The following is a 17,348-nucleotide window of genomic DNA, read 5'->3' on the forward strand; positions in this document are numbered from 1 at the left end:
GCCACTACCGGCCTTTTAGGGACTCCTCTAAGCCGTAGCAGCTTTCTTCTTAGAGCTCCTATTAGGAGAGGCGTTAGTGACGCTAACTAAGTTAACTCGTTTAGCCAGCTTCTAGGCCGCACGTAATTATTTCTTCTAAGAGACTATAATACTACGGAATATAGGGATAGGTATAGGTCAAGGAATAGGTACGCGATTATTTATATTATTATTCTATAAGGAGATAAGGTATATTATTATTAAGAGTTATTATTAATCGACTAATAGATACTTATAATAAACTGCTTTAAGATATCAGAACTACTAAACTAAGGAACTGCCAGGAACTTCGAGTAACGCGATAAGAAGATATATAAAGAACTCGACACGAACCACTAAGATAAGGCCTTATAAATGGCTAAGATATAATAATAAGAATAGACTTATAGATAAAGCTCTAGAATAAGGCTATTATAATAGTCGCTTAGATAAGTAAAAAAGAGAAGAGGAAAAATAATAATAAGCTAGGAGGACTAGCTAGGATATATTCTATAATAGTTACCGGACCCCGAGTAAAGCCTATATAATTACTCCTGCCTGCTCTATAATCTAGATATACTAACTATATTAGGAGCGTACCTATAGTTTATTATTCGGATAATAATAAAGCGTCCCGTGCGCTTCTTTAAGTCTATAGGCTTTGTGTTTAGCTAGGCAGTCCGACTATTCACGGATTATTCACGAGGCCTTTGACGGTAGCTTAAAGGCAGAGCGTTAAAGGGTCTACGAAGCTTTATTTAGGCTTTATCACGATAGCGTAGTTTAGTAAAGATTAATTTTCATGTTTATATTCAGCTTTAGCTTAATAAGTTATTTATAAAAGGCCCTATAGCGGGATAGCCATAACCTGGATACGAATAGTGGCTACGAGCTAGAAGCCTAGTATAGGCTGGCTTAAGCTATTCCTAGTCGGGTACCGTCCCGGGCCGAGTCGTCTCTTCCGGGAGCTATGTCCGGAGGATATAGGTGGACGGCAGAGGGTCCTTATAAAGGTACCCGGTTAACTATATTGCCCCCAGGGATATAAGCACTAGAAGGGGGGGCGTGATATTATAGGCATAATTTATTAAAGCCAGGGATAGCCTGAATAGAAGGAACTAATATATTCTGATAGTTATAAAGAGGATTAGATAGGGTGTGGTGTTCGGAGATAGGCGGTCGAGTCGGCTCCGGGACTAGTACTATCCGGACCGGTCTGGTATAGTGTGATAGGGAGGACCACCGATAGATAGGTTATAGTCCTAGGGATGGTTTCGAGGGGATTCTTTAACATTCCCGGGGAAAAGGCTCTGGTTATCTATAAAAGGAATATATAAAGCTAAACTCCTCACTTAGAGGTTTAGCGAATAATTTAACTCTTAATTCAATCTATCAGTATATTTTGCCCTTTTAATTGTCTTGCAACGTCTCTTTACTCTTTACACGAAAAGCGCCTAACAGAATCACCCCCTAGCTTTTAGGGCCTAAATAGGAATAAAAGAAGTATAAAGAAAGCCGCTTATATTCAAGGTAAGGTTACATTAATAGCTTATCTTTAATGTAATATGGTTCTTTTTAGGAGTCCTATAGCGTAGGGAGTAATTATAGCCTTCGACCTAAATCCTAACCTTTTATAGCAAAGCTCTAAGACTATATTCGTGTTAAAACCCTTAATAATAGCCACCTCCTTTAGCGTTAAATCCATTTTTAAAGCTCCTTTAGCGCCGTTATAAATCCCTTATAATATCTAGGTACCATGGCCTAAAATTAGAAAGAAAGTCGTGCCGGCCTTAATATATTCGCTATTAAACGGGATAAATATACCGGGTTTAAGGAGGTTAAGCGAGTTTACTAAATAGGTAGCTCCGTAGCTATTAAGTAACGTGCTTTTTAAGAGCGGATATAAGCTAGGCGTTATAATAATAAAAATCTATGTAGTTTATTGCTCTCCGTAGATTATATCGGGATCTCAAGTAACCGCGACGATATAACCTAGATAAGCTAAAGAGCTACTGCTTTTAATAAATCCGCTTTAACGGTCTAGCCTGTCTTTACTAGGTTTTTACGGAGCTACTTTTAATAAGCCTTCTAGTATACTACTCGGATCTTATTGTACCGGGCCTTATCTAGCTTAAGCTTAGGATCCGGGCTGCTATTAGTAAGCGCGTATCTTAAATAATTATAAAATAAAGGCTTCTAGCGATAGGAGTGCTAATAAGGGTATTTATAGTACCGCTAACTACCTTAACCGTTATTCTTTAATTAATCGGAATAGCCGCTAAGTAGAGTATATACTGCTAAGCCGCTATAAGCCTTTATTTTCGAGTTATAGATGAAATTGATAAAGGACTAGCTATACTTAAGGATCTTAGGCTAGATATTCTTCCTATAATAATCGCCTACTTTAAGTAGCTTAGCTAAGGACTACTAGGGTATAAAGCGATATATAGCTAGTAAAAACTCGTAGATTACTAAACTCTCGTCTACCTCCTTTTATTAATAGTTTCTAGCGCGCGATAATTAACGGATCTAAGCTTTATACTAAGCCTCCGGCTTAGTACTTCCGTGTTAGGCGTTACGCAGGACAGATTAATAATCGTTCTAGATAGTGAAAAGAATAGCGAGCTTACTAGGGGTATAGGCGTCCTTAAAAGCTTTAAGTAGCCAGCGTATAGTACAGCGACCCTCTTAGACCGTGGATATAAGCGGCTCTGCCCGCGTTCCTAAGATAGCTTAAGAGATAGCTATCTTAAAACCGGCGGCGTTAATAGTCTTCCGGATTAAAGATAGGATCGTTTCGAGCTTCCTAGTAAGGGGTTAGTATTTCTTTCTCTTTAAATCTAAGGACTATAGCGCCCTAAGCAGAGCTATTTCGACTTTATTATCGGATAGTAGCGTTATAGTCTCGCCGCTACGGACTATAATGCGCTCGCGGATCTAGTACTCGGAAATAGGATTAAGCTCTGGCAGGATATTAGTGGACTAATTAGGCTTATCCGGATTAAGTATATACTATATTTCTAGTGTATAAGCCGCGCCTCTAACTATAGAGTACGAGTCGATCTAATAGTTTAAGTATATAAGCTTTAGTATATCCGAAGCGTTAACCGCGTGGTCGATCTCCAGGGTATAGGCTATAGTGCTTTAAAACGGAAAAGTAAGGGAGGTGCAGGTATGGGGGAATAGCTGATATATAATAGAAGTAGATAGAGGATAAAATAAATATAGAAAAGAGACGAAGGAATTGTAACTCGGAACGGTATTTACGAGCAGTGGAAGTTACTAGTATACTACTACTACGCGGACTTATAGCTATAAGGTGAAGTTATAATTAACTAAACCGAGCTATAAAGATATCATAGATTTCCTTAATTCCACACCTTAGGCTTATAGGAGGTTAAGCTATATATAGGCTATGCCTTGGCTATATATAACTAATAGGAATCCCCTTCTAGTAGCTTATTTCATCCATAAGCTATACCTGCTCTAGTAGCTAATAGCCTAAGAGCTCGGAGCCTAAATACCGCGCTGCGTAGCCGTACTAATATAACTATATTTATATAACCCATTTAGTTATATAATATAAGCCAGCTTAGTAATCTTAAAACATAACTCAGTCCTAAATATCCCTAGGGTTAAACTTAGGACTAGTTCCGGATCCTTAATATGTTTTTAACGCCTATAAAGTCGTATCCGAAGCCCTTAAACGGAATATCCCTTAAAAACTACTAATTAGCTATATAGGAGACTCGGATTAATTAGTTAAGCTATTAAAGAGAGGGCCTATAGCCGTATAAACGGCTAAAGTTAGCGCCGGATCCTAATACTCGATTGATTAGTATTAAGGCAATTAAGAGGGCGTAAGCTTATAGAACGCAGCTTATTCAGCTAAATAACATTGCTACCAAGGAATAGGAGAGGCAGTTTAAGCAATAGTGTTCTGAATTCCTACTAGAATAGGTAGTAAATTAAAACTATTAATCTTAATAATTTAAGTCGCTTCCTTAAGTTATATAATCGGGAGGGTGGAGTGAGCGGTTGGTCGGGGGGCGGACTTGGTGAACAGAGGGCGAACAGATACCGGTACTCGCAACATACTCCTCGACCGGCGCCAATAAATCTCCGTCGCCATCGCACTTATTTAGTTATCTTAGTTTCGTCACGGACTATCCGGAATTTAAGCAGGCGTGGTCAAGCTAGGCTAACTATTAGTTGCATTGTCGCCGATATCTCCGAGGATCAAGAAGCTAAGCGTACTTTGCCTTTCGAGTTAAGATCACCCCCGTCGCGTACTAAAACAAAACTCTGCATCAGTCTGAACTGCGAAGCCGTGGCTTTTAATTTCTGACCAACGCTTTTTTTAGGGTCGTGTTTCTTGGGCAGATACATCCGCGGCCTTTAAGCCTTAGCCTATATAAGCTGTCTAAACCACAGCGCCATTATGGCCGGCCTATTTCGGAAAGTGTATGACTGGTTGCTTAAGACTTTTTGGTGAGTTAAAGGGCTATGCGACATTCGCGGAGAAGACTTCTCGAATCTTCCGCCACTACGTCTGGAGGGCCAGAAATCATTGCCTTCTGCCGCTACTCTTATTCTTTCGTTTTCCTTTTCAATTGGAAATACGGGGCCTGGAGTTGACCAGCGCTTACAGGGCCACCGAAATGGACGTGACAATGGTTGGTCTGCAAAATGCTGGCAAGACATCTCTGCTGCGTGTATTGGCGGTGAGATGCCCTGGCCTCGAGGCAAAGCAATTCAGTAGTATGTATCACTGACGGTCTGAGCAGGGAGGTGAATTCACAATCGAGTGAGCCATAGCCAACTCCTTCTCACTCCATGGAATGCCACCAGCCGGTATTGTAACATGTTTTTGGCTAATCGGCGATTCGGCATAGCTCGATTCCGACCGTTGGATTCAATATGAAACGGGTGCAACGGGGTCACGTTACATTAAAATGTTGGGATATTGGTGGGCAACCTCGTTTTCGGATGATGTGGGAGAGGTATTGCCGCGGTGTGAACGCCGTCATTTTCATCGTCGATATAGCAGACCTGGACGTTCTACAGCTGGCCCGAGATGAGCTCCATTCATTGATGGCGCACAATTCCCTCAACGGCATTCCGCTCCTCGTTCTAGGCAACAAGTCGGATCTCCGGGACAAGCTTTCAGTCGATGAGCTAATCGACGTGCTGGACCTGAAATCAATCGCTCATCGGGAGGTCTGCTGTTACGGCATTAGCGCCAAGGAGGAAACGAACCTAGAAGCCGTAATCCAGTGGCTTGTAAGGTGGGCGAACAGATGACATTAACTTGATAGCGGGCCAGTCAATCTTAGTCTAGGTAAGTTTTGCGAAACTCCTCTTTCCGTTCCTCTTTGTGTATATACTACGTGTTTGCATTGCGAATTGTCTTGTATAGGTGCACTTTAATAGGTAAACCTATCGCCTAGGCCGGCTTATAATAAGAATGGAACTACTTATTCCGGCCCTGAACTTACGTATGGTTAGCCTTAGAATTAAGGGGAGTATTTTAGTATATAGATTAGATATTTTACTTACTTGAGTATAGAAAGTGAATTATATACTTTTCTAATTAGCACTACCTTTATACACTTTATCTTATAATATGTATATTATTAATAAAGACTAGATATTCCGACTATGCTACTAGGATATTCCGACTATACTTTTATAGAACTTACTTTTCTATCTAATTAGCTTATATTCTCTAGACTATATATTAAGTATATATTAATTACGATTTCGCTAATTTAACCTATTAAGCTACTACTAACATTATCGTTAATTAACTTTAATTAATAAAGTAAATAAATACCTTAAAAATTCCAGGATAAGACTATAAAGACTAAACCCTAGTATTAAGGGGTCCTCGCCACGATTAGTGCGAGAGCTTATAGCTTAAACCTATCTCTTAGACTACGGTTATAGATCGCAGAGTATTCTCTTAACCCTATAGGATATATAACCTTCCGGCACCGTCTTTAGGTTCCGAGCTCTGGAGAAGACTCGCCACTAAGAGGACGCTTAGTATAGGCGATCTATAATTCTATTATCGGCGGCTACCCGGCTAAGGGGAATATAATCGCTATAATAGTCTAATTCTTTTAGCCAGGTATAAATAAGGATATCTAGAAGTTTATCCGTAACTATAACCCGTATAACGGGAGTAACTAATAACGAAATACTAAGCGTAGACTATTAAAACCGCTGCCTATACTAGAGCGGATCCGTAGCCACCTTATAATAGACGTTATAATAGACCTGCTACTTACTGGCGAGGGTAAGGCGTATTATATATAAGTAATTATAGACCGGCTAACGAAGTTTATAATACTAAAAGCGATAAAGATAATAAAAGCAGAAGCCTACACGGAACGCTTCCTAAACTACTATTTTAGGTTCCACGGTATACCCCTCTTAATCGTTAACAACTAAGGTTCGAACTAGATAGTTCTATAAACTTATAAGGATTAAATAGCGACTTTATATAGCGTATTACCCTTAAACCGATAATAAACCTAAAAGACTAAATGCTACGCACCACTATCCGGCACTATACCAGGACCTAAAACCATATAGTTCTAGATTAGTACTAACACTATACGGGCACTAAACCCGTATAGCGCTAAATTAATGCTAGCCCTATACTAGCACTAAATCAGTATAACGCTAGACCGGTGCCAGCACCGTCCTAGCACTATACCTAGTATAGCGCCTAGCCTTAGATAGTCCGAGGTTCCCCCGTAGATATACACGACCAGAACCTCGCCCTCCCCTTTAAAGAATCTATCCTATTTATATATTATTTACTACACCCTAAGGTTACCTAACTTAAATCCTCTTATAGGTCCTATAGTACTAGCTAGCTAGAGATATATACGGCTAGTGTATATTAAATAATAATAACTAATATAAGATTATTCGATCTTAGTAAGGTTCGTGTACCGATCCTATTAAACGACTATATAGACTATTTTAGTTATATAATCCTAGGGTAAATAACTATCCGTCGTTAATAAAGTGCCTCCCCTTAAATAGGACTAGGCGATAAGCAGCGATTATCGAGCTATAGCCTAATAGTACCGATAAGGGACTACTTACCTACGCACCCCTTATTATATTTATTAGCCCTTTAGCGTAAAGCGTAGAGGTCTACGTACTAAACCCCTATTTAGTTAAATAGCTATATATAGCGTACTAAGCGGATATATAGCTAAAGCGGTACTAGTTAACTATAATCCACTAAGTAAAGCGCCTCCCCTTTATTAGGACTAGGCGAGTAAGCGATAAGTATAAGAGTCTATAAATACTAGTTATCCGATAGGCCCGTATCTAAAATAACCTATTAAAAACTAAATAGTATTATTATAGAACCCGCTTAATAATAACCGACGCTCCTTACCCTATTCTCCTAGACTCTCCCCCTACGCTAAGGGATCTAAAAGGCGTATATCCCCTCGCTATAATAGCGAACGCTTATCCAGATATAGCCGAAAAGGTTTTTACGCCCAAATATCGGCTACTCCTCTCTATAGCTAAGTAAGCAGGGAACCTCCCTAGTATTAGTGGAGCTAGCTAGGCTATAACTTCTAAAGGAAAAGTCTCTAAAGCTATCCTGCCTCCTTAGCTAACCTATCCTACTAAGTGGGTTACCTATTATAACTCTTTTATAAAGGTATTCTATAATTAGCTAAAAAAGGAGCCTAAATATATTAACCTCTATAAGTCTATAGTTATACCCCGTAATAGCCTAGTAAAAGGAAAAAAGCTAGCCCCCTTTACCGCCAGCTATAATTCTCCGCCAGTAAAACTAAAGATTAAGGTTAAGGGATCGGAATCGCTTTTAATCCGCCCCGCTATAAGTATAGTCGAACGGCTAATCGGAAGTTTCCCCGAAGATATAGCGGAAAGCCTTTCTTTAAAGTACTCTAAACCTTCTAAAGGAACGCCTAACTATACCCTAACGCCTAATAACCGTATACTATTCTCTGACTAGGAAAGTCTCTAAGCAGACACTATAAGCCACCGCGATGATCGTATAAGCCCTATACCCTCCGATATTATATACTACCCTCGCGACTAGACGGAGGATATCGGAACCGGGAACGGTAAGAACCCGGAACGCTAATAGTACCGGGTAGCCCCTCCGGGTAATAGTGCCCCCGGACCTAATCCCCCTAGCGTAGGTCCTCCCCTAGGGAACGTACCGGGCGCTAGCTACCCGGAACTATACCTATATATACAATAATCGGATTTACTTACTATCCTTAGCTAACACGATAACCGGACGCACTAGTTTAAGGCTAATAACCTAGGCTACTTTAAGCCTCCCTTATACTTCGCCGCTAACTAGGATCTTAAAACCGAAGGAACTAAACTAATCTATATAAACGTTTTCCGCTTTACCGATATAATAGATTAGTATACCGGCCTAAGTGCCTAGCACCGCGAGTCCTTTCCCCACGGACTAGCCCGCTATTTATTAGGCGAGGCTTCTATATAGTTTATAAGCCTTAATAAGGGATAATATTCGTACCTCTTTATAATAGCTACCGTTACTAAATAGAAGACCGCCTTATAGGAAAGGTTCCGATTACCTTAAAAGGAAGCCGAGTATAAGCTAAGACGCGAGCGATATACCCTAAACGATATAGTTACCCGCTATAATATCCGTGTCTTTATAGATAAGGTAATCCGATTAACGAAGGTAGCTAATAAACCTAAAGGTAAGTATTTAGCTCTTATATAAGATTATTTAGATACTAACCTAGCGAATACTATTCCCTATCCCGGACCGGAGACTATAACGACTAACTTTATAAATAGCTTAGCTAGTATAATACCAGGATAGTACCGGAATTATATTAATAAAGCCTAAAAAGCATTTATTACCCGATAAACCCTGCCTCGGATTAAACGGATATCGACCTTAAACTAATCTTCCTAGGTATACTAGCCCTTTCCCCGGTACCCGGATTAACACGGTAGCCCGGCTCTATACTACTCGCCATAGCCTAAACGATATTCCTTAACGCCGGATTATTATCCCCTATTCCCAGAACATCGCTTACTAGGACCAGGACTAGGATAATTTCGCTGGAATAACCGCGCCCTATTAGTACTAGGAACGCTAAACCGCTACGTGAATAAACGCGGATAACGGCTCTTAGCTAATAATACGTCTAATTAACTAGCGCGCGGAAACCGGAACTTTTACCAGGAATAATCCACGGATCTAGTAAACACTGCTATCAACGATAAGGTCTCTAATAAAGGATATAAGAATAATAAGGAACTAAAGGACCTATACTATTTCGAAAAGGAGTCTAATAGTTCTAAAGACCTTATAGATAATAAAGCCAAGACTAATAAAGGCAGTGATTAACTATACTAGGTCGTTAATAGACCCGGATTTATACCTAAGTACCGTGATCTTTATTAGGTACGATAATAATATACTAGGTATAAATAGCTAATAAGATCTAATAATAAGGCCCTCCGCTATAAGAAGTCCTATTCCTACCTATTCTTAATAAAGGAATAAGGCGGTTAGGACTCCCCGCTAATTAAAGGCGCCTTATAGGAAGTAATAAACCTAGTAGCCGGCCTATACGGTTATATATACGTAAGGGTTTAAGTTCGCGTAACCCTAGATAGCGCTCCCTTTAAAGTTTATATTAATTTAAGTGCCTCGCGATACGTTATAAGCTAGCACCTCCTCCCCTACCTCCCCGATATAGAAGTCGATACGTCTAAGAGATCTATGCTTTATAGCGTGGGTACCTTAGATATTATCGGATAGGCTTTATTTACCCTGCTAGTACGAGGCATAGTGGATAACTAGCCCCGAGTCGGATAGCTATATATAAAGGCTTAGGTAGTCCCTAAGCTAAAAGCCGGTCTACTTCTCGGGCAGGAATTTAATTATCCGAATAAGGTCGATATCCTTAATTCGCAGGACGTTATCTAAATTAGGTCCTATAAAGGTCTTATCGTCCCGGTATATATCTTCGCTAAACGTTCGCTAATTAGGCGCCGATTAAAAGCCGCTAAGAAGGTCACTATTCCGCCGTATTAGTACGGATTCGTCCTATTTAAGGAACAGAATATAACCTTAGACTCTATAGAATTCTAACCGGATATTAAGGGGTTACTAAACTATATCCTTAGCGAAAGGATATCCGTCTTAATCTATAACGCTAGCGACCGGCCGCTACTTATTTCCCGGGGTAATAAGCTAGGGTATATAGACCCCTTCTACGCTAACGGATAGTTTAATATAGAGTAAGATAAAGCCCGCGATATTCTAATAAAACGACTAAAGGCCGCGGAGAAGTCTCTAAGTCCGGAAGGATAAGGCGATATCTTTAGAGGGTATTTACTTATCGGCGGGAAGCTCGGAATCGCTAAGAGCCTAGATACCCTAACTAAAGCGACTCTAGAAGGCGTGACTATCTACGATTATAAAGCCCGCTTTATACGGCGCTTCGCTAGGATTATCGGTAACTACCCTAAGGTTTAAACGGACTAAGGCGTTATCGATATAGATAAAAAGGACTATATACGCGTTCCCCTAATTAAGGGGTGGTATACTTAAAGGATTAGTTAGAAGCTATATCTATTAAGCTATAAGGACCGAGCCTTCCTAGACTAAACCCTGGATAGACTTTACGACCAGGACCGTATAAAATAAATATTAGTACTAACGCCCTTTAATACTCTGGTTTTTATTATATAGCGAGAGGTAAAAGGTAAATATAAAGGCCGTATAATAATCGACCTTTATACCCTAAATAAGGTTATTATCCTAGATATATACCCGATACCGCTTTAGGATAAGGTTATTAAGCGACTCCGAGGGAAGAAGTTTATCTCCGTTATTAACGCCTAGGCCTTCTTCTACTAGTTCCTTATATATAAGCCGCACCGCGAGCGGTTTACTATTATTTCCTAATAAGGATAGGAACGACTAAAGGTCGCCCTAATAGGCTTCTATAATTCGCTCGTGTATATCTAACGCTATATAGACTAGCTCCTCTATCTATACTAGGACTTTGTCTCCGCCTTTATCGATAATATCGTTATTATATTAGATACTAAGGATAACTATACTAAGCACTTAAACACGGTGCTCTCCCTATTTAATAAAAAGAGGATTAGTATCTCTCCTAATAAATCCTTTATCGGATATCCGTTAGTTTAACTACTAGGATTTAAGGTTAACGCCCTCGGGCTATCGAATACTAAAGAACATACTAAGGCTCTATAAAAGATTCGCCCTCTAACTTCTCTTTAGTCCTTAGAACGTTAGATCGGGATAACGGGGTGGCTTCGCTATCTTATTCCCCGATTCTCTTACCGAATCGCTCCCCTTTAATAACGGAAAATAACCCTTCTTACTAAGGCTCGCTAAATCAGGAAAGATAATAGATAAGCCCGTAAGGCGTATACTAAACGGATAATATCTAAGGCCACTACTAAAGAGTTAGCTATATTCTATAATATTACCGGCGCTCTTACCTCGGATACTTACCTATTCTACTATATCCTTACTAAGATCCTCTTTATTTAGCTAAACGCCCTTAAAAAGCACGGGTTCTCTATTATACTCTTTTAGTTAGTCGATAAAACTAAATAGCTTACTAAAGGAACCTTTAAGAAAACCGATATTTAACTAATACTTTATATTAGTAAGGGGCTTAACGCCGCTAAAGAAAAGTACTGGCCTACGGAACTTAAGGTTACCTGCCTAGTATAGGCTATTCGTAAAACCCGTACTATTATTTAGTCCGCTTATCGTAACCCGACTATAGTTCTTATAGACCACGCCGCTACTATTAGTATTATAAAGTCGATAGTCCTATCTAGCACCGATAAAACTAGGCTAAATATAAAGCTTACCCTCTCCTCCGAGTTTCTTAGCTAGTTCTAGTTAGATTATCGATATATCCCCGGTAAAACGAATATAGTAGCCGACACCCTATCTTAGCTGCCTACCACCGACGGCCCCCCGGCTAAAGGTCTAGGCGAATTAGACCGGATATAGGAAGACCAGGCTATATACTATATTAGCGAAATCTAAATAAAGGACGATATACGATAAAGGATTATCGAAGGATACGCTAATAACTCGAAGTAGGCACCTATCCTTACCTAAACCACTAACTATAACTTATTAGTTAAGATCCCTTTTAAGGTAGATAATAGTCTCCTATACTAGGTGGACTTAAATAGGAGAAAACGCCTTTATATCCCCTTCTCCCTATATAAGGAATTCCTTTAGGCCGCCCATAACGACTAGCACTATTTCGGAGCTAAACGGATATAGTATAATTTAGTTAGCCGCTTTATAATCCTATAACTCTATAAGGAGGTCGACTTATATATCGCTTAATATAAGATATATTATACCTACTAAACGGATCGGTAGGCTCCCCTTAGCGAGATATAGCCTATCCTAACGCCCCCTATCCCTTTCTATACTATCGCTATAGACTTTATTATTAGACTGCCCGAAGTGCCCTCCGCAGGGATATTATAGCAGCGCGAAGGCTTTCCTTTATTCGACGCCCTCCTAACCGTTATAGATAAGTTCTTAAAGGCCTCCCTGCTTATCCCTGGCTATAGCACCTATACCGCGGAGGACTAGGTATCTATACTCTTTTAAGCCCTCTAGATAGGTAACTAGGGTATCCCCCGCGCTATTATCTCGGATCGTGACCCTAAGTTCTTATTAGACTTCTAGATAACTCTATAGAAGGTAGCCGGAACTAAGCTAAAATTCTTAACGGCCTGGTATCCCTAAACCGATAGTATTTCTAAGAGGAAAAACTAAACCGTCAAGATCGGGATACGTATATACCTAGCGGATAACCTAAACGCCCTATAGCCGAAGGTGATTATACCTTTATAGTTTAACCTAAATAACGCCTTTAATAAGACACTTAGCTATATACTAAATAAGATACTATACGGCACTAAAACGAATAGTCCGCTTAACCTAATCGGTAATATTAATCCTAAGTTTATATACAAGATATTCTAGGAGGATATAAAACTTATTATCGTAATAGCATAGATATATATAAAGCGCCTATACGATAAGAAACAGCGTAATATTCGGTTTTAGCCCGGCGACTATATATACGTCCGCCTTAGCCGCGGATACTCGCTCCTAGGTAAGGCCAGCCCTAAGCTCGGCGCTTAACGGATAGGCCCCTTTAAGGTCCTTAAGTAAGTATCGCCGCTAGTATACCGATTAGATCTGCCTAAGACTCTTAACGTGCACCCCGTTATTAGTATTACTTAACTCTAAATAGTTAGATTCGCGGAGATACCCGAGACTAAAGGACCTATTAATATATAAGACGGGGACTAAGAGTAATTACGGGACCTATATAAGCACTACGAGATTAAAGCTATCCTGGATAAACGGATTACCTATAAGGGAAAAGGTAAGCCACGTACTAAGTACCTTATTTAGTGGAAAGACTAGCCGGACTAGTAGAACGTCTAGATGCTAGTAGACACGATAAAAGCTCCGGATTTAGTAGAGGAATTTAAGGAACGTTAAAGAGCTTTAAAAGTGCTTCGCTTAGTATTAAAGGGAATAAGAGAGGTTAAAAGACCAGAGCCCGGCGAGTCGAAAGAACTAAAGGGACCTATTTAGCCTTACGGCGGAGCCAGGCTAGAACTAAAGAACCGTCCCCTTTAATAACGGAAACACCTTTAGAAGGCATAACCGATACGGAAAGAATAACACTATCTAATCTCGAACTAGTAAGAATAAGAGCCTTACCGGCTATATAGCCCTAGCGTATACGTAAATTAACACGGCTAGCTCGAAAATAAAAGAATTCTCTTAGCCGCCTATAGCTTTACTATCTTCCTCTATTCCTTACTTATAGTTAAGCGATTATAATAATCACTTTAATTATAGGCTCGTTTAGCGATTTTCCTATAATAATCCCTATTACCTACTAAAAAAACATTATCCCTTATAACCGTCTATCTATTAAGTCTTATTACCCCTATTATATTCCGTTACGCAGCACTATTCCTTTTATAATCACTTATCTATTACTATACTAAGTATATCCGCCACTATACCAAGCACCCTTTACTAAAAGTTTATAAGTATCCTAAGTAATCCCCCCCTAGTTAATACTATAAGCCGCTATAGACTTATACCCCCTAATATAACTTTTTATATCGTTATATACCTAACTAATATCCACCGGTTAAAAGATTAAGAACTTCGGGAAGAATTTACTTACTGGTTTAAAAACGGCTAGGACGGATCCGGGCTAACGTTTAAGGGGTACTTCTAGGCAGTTAGCTTATTCGGCGATAAGAACGGCGTGGTATATCACCTTACCATTACCGGGCCAGTATTTAAGTAGTGGATCGTAGAATATAAGGCTATTACTAAGAGATACCGCCGTTAGGCGATAAAAAGAGGGTACGACGACCCTTAGAATAAACGACTAGAACGCACTATATTCGCGCTAGAACCTATAGCCAATAAGTGCGTCTCTATAGCTAAGGCTAAGGAGATTATATCGGAATTCCTATAGCTATAATTCCTATTAGATAATAACCCAGCTATTGCCTAGTGGCCCTAGTATAGCTAGTTATTCGAGTAATACCTCGTAATAGCGAGATATAACGCACCCCGCGGCCCGGATAGGTAATTCTTATACGGATCGGCATAATAGGCTAGCCGACTAGTAGTGATAAAGACCGGTTCCCCTATACGTGTAAGTAATATACCGAGTAACCGCTAAAGCCTAGCACTCCGCGGTGCTAATCTATTAGCTATAATAATTAATAAGATTAACGAGACGAATAGTATTAGTCTTATATTAGTAGACGCGATTAATAAGCTTAGTAAGGGTAGTATTAACGTGGACTCCTTTATAGCCGTAACTAAAGAATACCGGGAGTATATCTAGCAGCACGCCGCGGCTATTAAGAACTATATACAGACGCTTAAGGAGTAACTACCGCCTGCTATTCGCTTAGTCATAGATATCCTCGCTTAGACTAGTCTATAACCGTCCCCGGTTAACGCTAGCGCTAATACGCCCGCTAACGATACCGCCTCTAGGAAGAGGGTATACGATGGATCGGGCCCTACAGGGCTAGGTAGGAAGCTATTCTTTACTAGACACGGGGAGGATAAAATATAGGTGTAAGCGACTAAGAGTTTCGCCGCTAGACTTAAGGATCCTAGCGCTTAGGTATAGCGTATAGATTTCGAGACTAACGGATAGACGTTAGTATTCGTAATATAGCGTCGTTATGCTATTATTACCCTACTACCTATAGCTAAATTTACGATATAGTTTATTAAGGACTATATCGTAACTAATAAAGTATAGCAGGTAGTCGACCTGCTATTCCTTATTATAATATAGTGTATAGAATAATACACGTAAATCGCCCGGCTAGAGAATAATAAGGAGCTAGACGAAGGTAAGAAGAATACTATATCCCTTCGGCTAACCACTAATACCTAAACGGTAACCGACCTTATCCACTATACGGCCGCTATTTATAACCATTATAGTAAGAATGGCCGTAAGGGGCTCCTGGCCTTATACGACCTGGTAGGCAGCGATCTGGAAAGCCGCCTAAAGGAAATCTGCCCGGCGGACGCGGCTACTATCCTCGACCTACCTATAAAGGAATAGGGATTACCTAATATAAAGCCTAAGGCTCCTAAGGTTAAGATTCTATAACGGAGTAGGACTAGAAGGGTTTAGCTTATTTACCTTTAAATCTTTTTTATTTTTCTTCTTTTTTCCGGGAGTTCTTATTTTCCTTTATTTATACTAAGTCCTAGGTTAGTAAGTATATAACGGAGGGACGGGTAACCGGGCGTAATTACTAGCGCTATTAACGGAGCCTAATAGAGTTAGGAATATACGTTATAGGGCGTTATTCTATACTATAGTTTTTATTTATTTATTTAGCCCCGGCTAAAAATAAAGAATTATAACCACGTCTACTATTTATTACTAGTATAATAATCGGCCACGCCGAGTCTAAGTTAGATATCGTAGACCTTAAGGGACGGCGAAGCCCGCGGGACGCAGGGCTTTATCTCTCCCGGGGCATATACTACGCACTATTATCCGGCACTATACCAGGACCTAAAACCATATAGTTCCAGATTAGTGCTAACACTATACGGGCACTAAACCCGTATAGCGCTGGATTAGTGCTAGCCCTATACTAGCACTAAATCAGTATAGCGCTAGACCGGTGCTAGCACCGTCCTAGCACTATACCCAGTATAGCGCCTAGCCTTAGATAGTCCGAGGTTCCCCCGTAGATATACACGACCGGAACCTCGCCCTCCCTTTTAAAGAATCCATCCTATTTACATATTATTTACTACACCCTAAGGTTACCCAACTCAAATCCTCTCGTAGGTCCTATAGTACTAGCTGGCCAGAGATATATACGGTTAGTGTATATCACTAAATTAAGATATCTAAGCCTACCCCCACGTCTTTATATACTACTAGTCCTAGGACACCTAGTATAGCCTATTACCCGCTATATAGTTATTACTTAATAGTAAGAAAAGCTAGATAACCTAGCTAAGCCCCTTCTTCCTAGAATATAGGTTCCACGTCGACCCTATCTAAGTTTATAACCCGTTACCTATATTATAAAAGAAGCCGGTGCCTATAATCTATAAACCAGCTTATAAGGGGCCGTGGATTTTATATAGATAGCTATGGCTTCGGAGTAACTATAAGATAAGAAAACTATAAATAAGCGGTGACTCTTAGCAGAACGCTTCGAAGTAAAAGACGTCGCCTAGCTATTTATAGCTAATTACTCTACGCCTAGGCCTTTAAAGAAGCTAAGCTAGTTATACTAAAAGTATAGGGTGACGAAAGAAATTAGGTCCTATATTATTAAATTAAACGTGTCCTAAGGGATATATTCCCGTTTCTATATTAACATCCTAAAATAAGCTAGCCGCGACTCTCTCCCCGGATAAGTCGTGACTAACCCCTAGCCCGAACCGATTAGGGGCGCGCTTTATAGCGATAAGGGGTAGGAGGTGGAAAGTATCCTATACGTATAGAATACATACCGAGGTCGTGGCGTATAACGCGAAGTACTAGTATACTAGGCGGGATATATAGAACCCACTTAGGAACTACTAGACGCTATTTGGAATACTAAGGCGTTAAACGACTTCAAAACAGAATATAGTCTAGCCGATAAGAATAACGCGCCCCTATACAAATATACTATAAGCAATACGCGAAGATAAAAGGGCCTTA

The 17,348-nt window shown here is 40.0% G+C and overlaps 1 protein-coding gene across 1 annotated transcript; it reads left to right on the forward strand.

The window, feature by feature from the left end:
• The first annotated feature begins 4,116 nt into the window (after positions 1-4,116).
• ACRALDRAFT_1062796 (uncharacterized protein) lies at positions 4,117-5,566 on the forward strand. The gene is made up of 5 exons (XM_071016670.1): positions 4,117-4,287; positions 4,383-4,509; positions 4,670-4,742; positions 4,806-4,825; positions 4,914-5,566. The coding sequence occupies exons 2-5, from the start codon at positions 4,460-4,462 to the stop codon at positions 5,320-5,322; spliced, it is 552 nt and encodes a 183-aa protein (XP_070876196.1). The 5' UTR covers positions 4,117-4,287; positions 4,383-4,459; the 3' UTR covers positions 5,323-5,566.
• Positions 5,567-17,348: the final 11,782 nt, after the last annotated feature.

Source organism: Sodiomyces alcalophilus (genome assembly GCF_042370955.1).
Source record: "Sodiomyces alcalophilus JCM 7366 unplaced genomic scaffold ACRALscaffold_3, whole genome shotgun sequence".
Lineage (NCBI taxonomy): Eukaryota > Fungi > Ascomycota > Sordariomycetes > Glomerellales > Plectosphaerellaceae > Sodiomyces > Sodiomyces alcalophilus.